The sequence below is a fragment of the Danio rerio genome, chromosome 7, assembly GCF_049306965.1.
Source record: "Danio rerio strain Tuebingen ecotype United States chromosome 7, GRCz12tu, whole genome shotgun sequence".
Lineage (NCBI taxonomy): Eukaryota > Metazoa > Chordata > Actinopteri > Cypriniformes > Danionidae > Danio > Danio rerio.
The window spans coordinates 56,364,458-56,376,821 of NC_133182.1; the positions used below are offsets into that span (position 1 = coordinate 56,364,458).

Here is a 12,364-nt window from a genome sequence, read left to right on the forward strand (position 1 = left end):
AGTCCGGGTTGGGGTTTGGGTGGGTTTGGGGGTTAATAGTCACACGGGGCCCACCCCGTCCGCTACGCCACTGATGCTGAATTAAAACTTTTTAAAATGAATCAATAGTGGAGTTAGTTTTGCATTCTGGAGGAAGAATGACACAATGGCTGAAGTATTTTTTTAGACAGGTAATGATCTGTTTTAAAACTATTTTAGTCATGCAACGCTGATGTAGATTGTGTTTTTAAGAATGGGTTATATGCACAGAAGTGTTGTTCAGCCACAAAAATCTGCTGGCAAATGATTGAAGTGACTATTTTCAGTTTCTTATGGGACCTTTTACAGCATTAATAATGCAGATTTTTATTTAGTTTATCAACAAAACATAAGTAAATAGTGCTCTTCCACCTAGCCTGCTCTACTGAGCTGAAGTTGGTTTTATATTTACTTTGTTTTGTTTTTTTTAACATTGACAACCTGTGAAGTGCTCCCTGTATTGTTTACCATACTACTCTGAATATTATCTCTAAAATAGCATGTGAGTATGGCTTAGTAATAAGTGTAATTTCTGCATGCCGAAGGCCAACCACTGAGCATACAGTAGTCGCTTTAGGACAAAATTTGTGAGAGAGTGTGACTGATGAGTGAGAAAAATGAGAGAGTGATGACAAGTTTTGCTTGCTAACCACATTAAAAAAAATAAATAAATAAATAGCGTAACTTAACCTGATTTTTATATTTATTGTATTTATAGGAATACATAATATATTAAGTCTGCAAAAACATAAAATGAGGGCTTATTTTAAAAATTAGTTAAAATTCTGCATGCCTAACTATGACTGGACTAATAATCAAATATATATATGCAGTTGTAGTCAGAATTATTACACCCACTGAATTATTAGCCCCCCTGTTTATTTTATTACCCCAGAGACTAGTATGCAGTCTGGCAATCCCTCTAAAACCATCACTTGTTACAGCTGGGATCTGGAACCAGTTAGTCACACTTCTGGATTCTAAACCACTTACTGTTACTACTCAATGAAAACTGTAATAATTGTGACAAGATTCCACATACACAAATAAATAGCATTTTTAAAAGCATTTATTGTGCAAACATCCTTAAGGACATCACACTCTGCCACTTCTGTAGACCTACCTAAATGTAATATATTTAAATGCTTTATTATTTCGAGTTATGACTTTATTTTAAAGTAAAAATGTAAATCATGAACACACTTTTGAAGAAATTAACTTGATTTCAAGTTTAAAACTTATATGGACTGTTATTATTATCACGAGTATAGTTGAAGTCAAATTAATAGTAATAATTTTCTTTTTCAAACATTTGGCAAATGAGGTTTAACAGAACAAGGATTTTTTTATAGTATTTTCTGTTATAGTTTTTTCTTTTAGAGAGAGTTTTATTTGTTTTATTTCGGCTAAAATAAAAGCACTTTTTCATTTTTTAACACAATTTTAACCATTTTAACATGATAATATTTGGTTGGCTACAGAACAAACCGTCATCATATAATTTCTTGTCTAATCACCCTAACTTGCCTAATTGACCTAATTAAGCCTATAAATTGCACTTATAATATGAACACTAGTATCTTGAAAGAAATCTAGCAAAATATTATTTCTTGTCTTCTTTCCATTAAACAGAAACGGGTCTTTTATGTTGTGTTATGTTCTGTCTTACCAGCTAGAGCTAGTAGTGTTACAGCCAGGATGCGGCCCATGTTCCTAAGAAAGCGCTGTGCTGTGGCTCGCAGACGAGCTGCCAATTGTGCTGCACTGCTTGAGGAAGGACTCTCCTCATCCTCAGTCTCACTACAGGACAACATCCCCTCATCTTCCCCTTCCACATCCTCATCATCGTCTTCTGTTTCATCCGCCTAAAAAAAAAAAAGAGGACAGTGTCAAAATAAAGACATTGTCACTGATATCACATCTAAAATGACAATATTGGCATGTTAAAATGACAAAAACAAATACCAAAAACCAAAAGGGCCATTGGTGATTTGGTTGTTTTCACCAAAAGCAGTTACTTAACCTAAGCAAGTGAGTAAACCCACCCAGCAGGCACAGGACGTCAACATGATGTCAGATTGTACCCCAACTCCATGCGGACGTTGCATTTTGTTTGAAAATGTAAATTGGGTTGACGTCAGAACCCAACATCAAACCAACTTCAATGTACAACCTAAAATCAATCAAATATCAACGTCTAATGATGTTAAAGCTTGATGTTACCAATGTGACGTTTATCAGACATTGGAGTTTGGTTGCAATACCTGATGAATGAAAATCAGTATTTGACATCAATATAAAGTTGGTTTAAGATGTTGGCTCAATGTTTTTCAACACAACCTAAAATCAACCAAACATAAACATAATTTAACGGCCTCATTGGACATCAAAAAACGTTGTACCTTAGACCCTGACTTGAAACTAAATTTTGGTCACCTCACATCATGACCTACAGTAAGTCTTACCTAATATAAACATCTTATGATGTTGTGTGTCTGCTGTGCATTGCCTTAAAAGTTAAAAGCTGACTTTACTTAATAGGGGCCTATTATGCCCCTTTTTACAAGATGTAAAATAAGTCAGGGTGTCTATGTGAAATTTCAGTTAAAAATACCCCACAAACTCTTTAAAACTGTCACTTTTAGGCTTTGATACTAGTTGTGTCATTTTGGTGACTGTCGCTTTAAATTCAAATGAGATTGTGTTCTTAGCAGTCTTTTGAAAAGAGGGCGGAGCTACAAATGCATATGTGTCAGGATAGCGGCAAATTCAAAAACAAGACTAACGTCCTAGGCAAATGAGGAACGTGATTGTCACTAATGGGCGGGGCTTTCTCCCTCTGATGACACAAACAAAGGGAGATTGCTAATGAGTGTTTCTGCAGACAGTTTTTATGAAGTGTGATTGTAAAAAAATAAACTTAATATTTTAACATTTTAATAATAAGGCCCTTTTTAAAAAAAAACGTGAGTAAAACCTTATAACCTGTTACTGTTGAGTATGTTTTAATTTTGATAATTATGCCATTGGCTTAATAATTTCAAGATGCGGCACACGCTTGAAATGAAAGAAATTCAACATTCATTAACTCTCTCTCTCTATTTTGTTTTTCTTTTTTAAATATTTCCTAATTAACAGAGCAAAAAAATTTTCACAATATATCTGATAATATTTTTTCTTCTGGAGAAAGTCTTATTTGTTTTATTTCGGCTAGAATAAAAGCAGTTTTTAACACCATTTTAAGGACAATATGGTTAGCCCCTTTAAGCTAAAATTTCTAGAGTGTACAGCACAAACCATTGTTATACAATAACTTGCCTAATTACCCTAACCTGCCTAGTTAACCTGATTAACCTGGTTAAGCCTTTAAATGTCACTTTAAGCTGTATAGAAGTGTCTTGAAAAATATCTAGTCAAATAATATTCACTGTCAACATGACAAAGATAAAATAAATTAATTATATATATATATATATATATATATATATATATATATATATATATATATATATATATATATATATATATAAATATTGTATATGTATTTATCGACTGTATATATAAATATGGATTTACATTGCAGCCTTTGGCGTTTAGCTAATCACAATATTAAAGAATTTACAAAGAGTTATCAAAACCATGATAAACATTTATTCATTCGTTCATTTTCTTTTCAGCTTAGTTCCTTTATTAATCGGGGGTTGCGCCAGCGGAATGAACCGCCAACTTATCCAGCATATGTTTTTACGCAGCGGATGCCCTTCAAGCCGCAACCCATCTCTAGGAAACATCCATACCAACTCATTCACTCTCATACACTACGGACAATTTAGCCTACCCAATTCACCTGTATCACATGTCTTTGGACTGTGGGGGAAACCGGAGCACCCGGAGGAAAGCCACATGACTGCAGGGAGAACACGCAAACTCCACATAGAAATGCCTACTGACCCAGCCAAGGCTTGAACCAGCGACCTTCTTGCTGTGAGGCGACAGCTACTGCGCCACTGCGTCGCTTATTTCTTCATTGTACTTTTTTTAATATAAAACTCTAATGTAAAACTTACAGTTTAAATGCACATTTGTAAATGAACACTTAAAACAGTATAGTGAGCAATATGACAAAATGGTTGGAGATTTTTTTTTTTTTTTGGTACGTCAAAAAGTGTGGTTGTGTCCAGCAAGTCGGACAAGCTAATCCAGCAAAAATATTCTTAAAACGTCACTAAAATGCAATATTTATACCTCATAATTAAATAGAAATCAGCAAATAACTGCAAAAAGGCTCAGTTTTTCAGAAAAGAAATAAGCACCCCTTTCAATTAGCTGGCTACAGGCCTGATAGTGTAATGTTAAAGGAATGTTTATTAACTGATCCAGAAAAAGTTTAATAAAGACTTCTGTTTATTTAATGAATGAACCATGTCTCATATATCAGTATTAATAAAAGATGGAGGCTGTATTTTTTCTGACAAATTGCTTTAACCAAAATTGGACATGCTAGGGATTATATACTTTTACTGTAGAGTTGTTTACTCTGTAGTTAAGTTTTCAGAAAAATCTATTGAGTAGTATTAGTCTGCTTTATTGTTATAATGTGGGGTAAAGAGTGTGGAAAAAGACGAGCATTAATGACATTATCATGATGGACTCATTCAGTAGCGAACTTGAATTTATGTGACTTACATGTGACTTGAGTTTATGTGACTTTTTGTTGAAACAAGTAGAGATGCAGGAACACAAGCATGTGTCTAGAAAGTGATAAATGTCTGCAAAACATCAAAGGGTGCAGGATATTTTCTCAAGCATTTACTCTTGTGTGTACATGTGAGAGTGTGTTACTCTTGGCTCCTCAGGCTCATAGCATTCATAGCTGACCAGGCCTGCAGAGCCAGACATGTTTGCATGTTTTTGGCTGAAAAACAGGTGACCTGGTGCAAGCAAGGATACCTTCAAAAACGTTTTCCAACCGATTTAAGTAGCAGTTACTGATCTGCCACAGAAAAAGACTGACAAAACTAACTAGCAGAATAACATGCATCTAAAACCTCAATCAGAAATGATTCTTTATGAACAGCAGAAAAGGGGAAATATATACAGTATTATTTGTCATTTTGTGTTGCTTGCAAAAAATTAGTAATGTCACAACAATGTCACAAGATCACCACCCCCCATACACTAAAGAAAAGATGCTAGTTGAAAAGTGTTGTTGTGCATCACTAAAGATGTTTTCCCTCTAAGTGTATCATCCCGATTTTGAACATCCCTAATTATAAATATATAACACTTGCTAGTCTCCTTTCAAGGATTTTCAGCTGAGTGTTTTAACAGTGCTCAGCAGTGTCGGGGTCATCCCTCATTCCACAGCCTCATGTGACTGTATTAACACCTTCTCCAGCATTAACACTGAGTCCCAGTGAGGCTTCCACTGCCCTTTAAACAAATCCATGCAATCAGTATTCAAGGCCAGTTTAAAACTCAATTAGTAAGCTGGCTATTTATTCTCAAAAATAAATAAATAAATAAAACATGCTTTTAGCCATACAGTCATCTGTCTTGAAAAACTACCCTCAAAGCGATACGTTTGCAGTGGGTACAATGCACCCGTGAACCTTACCAAGAGCAGCATGATATTGGAAACATTTGCCATTACAATATTTTTTCCCCCTGCAAAATAAATATGAATACAGCTGATGACTTAAACAGCTCTATTTGTAAAGCCATTATTGTAGATCGAATGGGAAGATTTTGTAGAGGAGTGAAATAAAATTTCATATTTTATATGTATATTAAACATACCAACTAGATTCATAAAAAAACACAAACATATATATATATATATATATATATATATATATATATATATATATATATATACACACACACACACACACACACACACACACACACACACACACACACACACACACACACACACACACACATATATATATATATATATACGTTTGTGTTTATTTATGATTCTAGTTGGTATATATAGTATGGTGTGTGTATATATATATACCAACTAGAATCATTAATAAACACAAACAAGCAAAAAATAAAGTGAAACTTTAAGCTTTATGGCTTTCTGGGGAGAATCTTACAGTATTCCTGTACATAAATGTAATAATCCACTGTAAAATAATATTGCGTTGTCATCAACATATAAATAATCCAATGAAATTAATCTTTATTAAGCTTTTTTATGTGCTATTAAAACGCTTGAAACTCTCTAAAATGTAAACTCTTTAAAATAGTCATGGGGCCCTATCATACACCCAGCAAAGTAAAGCGTAAGACATGCAATTTGTAGCTATTTTCAGACCAGTGCAACCCTAATTTTAACATTTAATAAAAACTAGTTTAGATTTATTGTATGTGGGATTGTACTAAAGTCAGTTGTTTTGGGGTTAAAATACTGAACATTGTAAGTCAAATCATTTGTAAAGTAATTCCTCTTGATCCCAGCTTGTGTATATTGCATAATTGTCCATTGTACTTTCATGTGATCAAACATGAAAGAGTGTTGTTAATTTTATGTTTGCGGGAAGCTAAACATGTAATTGCATGTTTTTGGGGGAAAAAAGACAGTTCTGGTATCCCAGTGGACAAAGGGGATGACCTCTTGCCTTGCCTTGAAAAAGATAACCTATTTTTTGAAAAACAAAATTCATATATTTTGATCTATTTGGAAAATATTCTATGACTTTTTGGAGAATCTAGATGGTGACTCTTCTCTTGAACTGACAGACATTGAAAGTATATAGATTAGACAAATATGTTTTTGCTGTATTATTTAACATTAATATTGTTAATTTTCTTTCAAAGCGTGTTAATTTATTTTGAATCAATATTATTCTTGCAGTTGTTTTTGTTTTCTGTATTATTTATTTTAATTTAATTTATTTTTATTTTTGTTTTTTTGCTTAACTGAAAAAATGAAACCTTTGTCAATTTGTATGACAATGTTTAAGTAAAAAAAAGTTGTTAAAAAAAAAGTTTAGATTTGTCCATCTGTCGGGTTTTGGAGACTTTTACACATTTACACAAACATGCAGGCTAATGGATTTCTTTAGTGGAGTGAATACAACACAGTTTCCTTATTCACGAAAGTAAAGCAGTGAAGAGTAAAAGTAAAGTAAAGAGAAAGTAAAGAGGCTGAATGGAGGAGACTCATTCTTTATCCTTGCGCTGCAGATGGTCTGTAACACTTTAGGTCAAAAATAAAAAACAATAACTAACACTACTAGCTTAATAAATTACTAATTAACCGTTCATTAATAGTTTGTAAGGTAGTAGTTGGGTTTAGGTTTTGGGTAGGATGAGGGATGTAGAATAAGATCATACTTTATAACTGCTTATGAACAGGTAATATCTTAAAAATAGGTAATAGGACAGTAGTTACTAGCATGAATTGTGACCTGGACTAAAGTGTTACCAGAAACTCAAACAGGTTTGGGACAAATGGAGGGTAAGTAAAATTGCAATAGTAGGGAGAGCTGTAACCAAAACATGGTTTCCTGATGGTAAAATGGTAGATATAGGATGGTGTTTGGCGTTATAAAAATAGCTGTTTTGTTTTGAGTAGTTTGTTATCCCTTTTGTTTATTTTCATCTTTGCTTACAGAGCTTTCCACATATTTTGTTTCTGCATTGCAATTACCTAAATGTTAATGTTGTATTAAAATTTAAAATAATTTAAATACGCTATGTATTATGACTAACATAGTTATTGTAGCTTAAATCAAACATAATATATCTAATCAAGAAACACCGTAATTCCTTTTGTGTTTAATGACAATCCGTTCGTTTCAGTGATTTTACTGCCAACTCTACTGTTTCATCAAAAAACATTAAAACTTGGACTGGCTTTGCTTCATCATTTATTTTCCTTTCCGTAAAACTGAGACATGTATAAACTCATTGAATCTGGATAGATTTGCATCATCCTCTAAATGCTGTGCTCACAACAAAGCCCATTCACTCCCCTACCGCAGGCTAATATTTAGGAAATGCTTTGCTTAAATAATATTATTGTGTTGTTTCTGCACCAAATTACAAGGCAAATGGTTGCTAGGTGGTTAAAATGCTAACTACAGTAACACTGTTGCATAAGTCTGCTAGAAATGACAATTTTTTCTTCACAACTTCATTTCTGTGCATGATGGAGCTTTCTGAAAAAACTGGCTGATGAACTAAATCAGGTCAACGAATATATAGCGATATACTACACATTAATTTTTATGTATAAACTTTGATGTTGATTTGACAAATAAGAAAAAAAAAATGTACCTTGTAGGTAGAATGATATACTGTAACATGATACTAACATGTTTTAACATTGTGCATAACATTGCATTTTAGCAATGTTTTGCATAGCTAGCATACAGTATGTCTAACACACTGCTAGCTGACTTGTTAACATGTTTCTCTCTAATGAATATAAATTATTAATGAATAAATTATGTAGTAACCAAGTGTTTAGCAGAGCACCCTTAGAGTAACCCCACTTTTACAACAAATGCCATGATTGAACTGGGTTAGCAAAACTATCAATGACTGAACTGCTAACACGCATTAGCGCAGTGCTAACATGTTTCTAGCACAATTCAGCCAACAGTTTAAATACTAACAAAATTTGTACAAATGTTTTAATGTTAAGCTGTTTCTAGCTTAATGCTAGCATGTAATTTCATTTTCATCGCATTAATTAATTAGCACACTGCTAGTGTGCTTTAGCAAACTATTTATATGTTTTAGAATAATAGCTAGAAACACATATGCATATATTTTAACATTATAATACTGTAAATACATCCTATAATAGGTTTAAATGAATTCTAAAACTGTTGATGATGTTTTTTAAGGCTGTTAAGTATAATGTTTTGACCTAGCAAATGCCAATCATACACTGCTAACATGTTCAGCAAATAGCTAACATGTTTGTAGCACATTTTAACCATGTAGCACATTTAAACCATGTAGCACATGTTTAAACATTGACAAATATAAATACATTAATGTTAAGATGTTTGTAGCATAAATGCTAACATGTAAAGTCACATTCATTGCATTTATTAACTAGTTAACTAGTACACTTACTCTTAGTGGTGTTTTCTAAGGTCGTTAATTACAGTGCTTTTACCCAGCAAATGTAATTTACACATTGCTAACATGTTTTAACACATTGCTAACATGTTTCTAGCACATTTTAGCCAACATGTTTAAACTTCAACAAATGTTTTACAATTGTTTTAATGTTAAGGTGTTTCTAGCACGCAGCTAACATGTTTTGTTACACTGTGTTTTAGTATGACAGACACATATGCATATATTATAATATAATAATAACTACATTCTATAATAGTTTTAAATACATTCTAAAACTGTTAGTGGTGTTTTCTATGGCTGTTAAGTATAATGTCTTGACCAAGCAAATGCCATTCCCACACTTCTAACATGTTTTAGCACATTGCTAACATGTTTCTAGCACATTTTAGCCAGCATGTTTAAACTCTAACAAATATTTTACAATTATTTTAATGTTAAGATGTTTTAGCATGATTTACTGCTAGCATGTAATGTCACATTAATCGCATTGATTAATTAGCACACCACTAGCATGTTTTAGCATACTGTTACCCTGCTGAAAAATCCAGCTTAAACCAGCCTAGGCTGGTTGTCTGGTTTTAGCTGGTTGACCAGGCTGGTTTTAGAGGGGTTTTGGCCATTTCCAGGCTGGTTTCCAGCCATTTCCAGCCTGGTCTTAGCTGGTCAGGCTGGAAAATGACCAGCCAAATCCAGCTAAAACCAGCTTGACCAGCCTGGTTTAAGCTGGATATAGCTGGTTTTGGCTGGACTCCCAGCTTGGCTAGGCTGGTCAAGCTGGTTTTAGCTGGTCATCTCCCAGCCTGACCAGCGTAGACCAGGCTTGAAATGGCTGGAAACCAGCCTGGAAGTGGCCAAAACCCCTCTAAAACCAGCCTGGTCGACCAGCTTAAACCAGCCAACCAGCCTAGGCTGGTTTAAGCTGGATTTTTCAGCAGGGTAGTATTTTTTAGAAGGATAGACAGACATGTACGTATGTAAATTCTAATATAATAATAAATACATCCTATAATAGTTTTAAATCAATTATAAAACTGTTAGTTGTGTTTTCTATGGCCTTTAAGTATAACATTTTGACATAGCAAATGCCATTCACACACTGCTAACATGTTTTAGCACATTGCTAACGTGTTTCTAGCACATTTTAGTCAACATGTTTAAAATCTAACAAAACTTTTACAATTTTAATGTTAAGGTGTTTCCAGCATGATTAACTGCTAGCATGTAATGTATGGAATGAATTAACTAACACACTGCTAGCTTGTTTTAGCACACTGTATTTTAGAATGATAGACACATACATACATACAATTATTACAATATTATAATAAATACATCCTAAAATAGTTTTAAATCAATTATAAATGGTGTTTTCTATAGCTGTTAAGTATAATATATTGATATGGAAAATGTCCTTTATAATTTATTCTCAAAAAATCTTTAATACTGTATATAATTAAAAATGGCAAAGTACATTTTAAAATTAGAACTGCCAACTCCAGCAGAGTCCCACAGCTGCGTCCTGCCTATTCTTACACATTTCAGGGTAGAAATGAGTCAGACAGGTATAAGCAGAGGTCAGCTTTGGGAATAATATTTATATAAGTTTTATATATAAGCAGAGTTGAAACGGTTTCTATTGTTAGACTCCAGTAAAGCAGACACATGCGCACGCAGATGTCTGGTTGGGAACTTGGGCCTCTGTTGCTAATTGATCTTATAAAGCTTCTATTTTTCTATGCTGACACACTGAAAGCTCGTCTCAGTGTTTGTTGATGTTGTCGCCTTGGCAACAGCTACAGGAAGTTGTCAGACTCTGGGCTGCTGTACAGTGCTGGAACAGTGCAATGAGTCAAAATAACAGAGAGAGAGAGAGAGAGAGAGAGAGAGGGAAAGAGAGGGAGAGAGAGAGAGAAAACCAGGCTGGCCGACCAGCTGAAACCAGCTATTTAGCCAAGGCTGGTTTAAGTTTTTTTTTTTTTTTTTTTCAGCAGGTTTAGCTGACCCTCATGCATGATGATCTATATATATATATATATATATATATATATATATATCGTATTTACAGTATATAGTTTGTTTTTTCCCTTTTTGTAAATATTGACTAATGTTCTAATTACATTGTGAGTTTTCTGATACTCCGATTCTCAAATATGTGATAGAAAATATATTTTGTCTTTTAAACAGCTGAATAATGATTGTATTATTTGTTTAATGACAGGATTTCTGTCACCATTGTTGCTAGAAGGGATTACAGCTGCGATTGGAAGTTAATGAGAAGTGGTTATATTATTTATTGAATTACACATTTATTTAGCTGCTGGAAAGGGTTAAGTCTTAATGGAATCCAGCTGAGGATGCGCATGTCAATATAGCATAATTTTTGTGCAACTGTACAACAAATAATATCTTTACATTACAGAGATGGTTGGGTTTAGGGTTGAGGTAGGGGTATGCTAATAAAAAAATTAATGCGTAATTTGATAGATAATATTAATACTTCTTGTTAACTTCTGATTGCAGCTGTATTCCTTCTAGCAACAATCACAGGAGAGATCAGATCTGCTGGATTTACGTCAAGTTTATTCATAATTTTCTGCTGAAATAACCAACGGCTTATCTGGAATAGAAATAGAGAAAATATTCTATTAACATAAATAGTGTGTATCTTATGTGAACAAAGTTACATTGAAAAATAAATTTTATTGCCATCTCCGTAGACATTCGCGTGTCATTTACAAACCTTAAATGGTATGTTTTACTTGTAGTTATATGTATTTGAATGTCTGAAACTTAAAATAAATGTTATTTGTTTGAAAGCACGCATAAATTGTGATTTATGAACACAGTGCTGCGCACCTCTTACTGTGCCTCAGCGTGCACCATCAGATTTGAACTTTAGCAGTTGATGATGTGCACTCTGGCGTGATCGTACACTTCAGGGAACAGCCAAGGCTGATCAGAACAGGGTGATCACACACGTGAAATAGTTAAGGCTGGGCCAAACAATTGATTTTCGCACATACTCCTAGTGATGGCCACACTCACACTACTCTTAATACTTTTTTAAAATTAATTTATCATTTGTAAAATTATGTTCACCCTATTCACTTTTTGAAATTCCATTTTGTTTAAATTAAATGTAATTGTTTTCATCAAATTGGGAATCGATTGTGAATCATAATCTAATCGAATCATCTGAATTCAATACCCAGCCCTATAGTCATCAACTACA

The 12,364-nt window shown here is 33.5% G+C and overlaps 1 protein-coding gene across 1 annotated transcript in view; it reads right to left on the reverse strand.

Annotated features, from left to right (window-relative positions):
- Window positions 1–12,364, reverse strand: part of piezo1 (piezo type mechanosensitive ion channel component 1 (Er blood group)) — a 188,287-nt gene that overhangs the window by 76,980 nt on the left and 98,943 nt on the right. Inside the window, exon 6 of the mRNA XM_691263.10 lies at window positions 1,688–1,883. Within this exon, the coding sequence (XP_696355.4) occupies window positions 1,688–1,883 (196 nt within the window). The remainder of the gene's footprint in view (window positions 1–1,687; window positions 1,884–12,364) is intronic.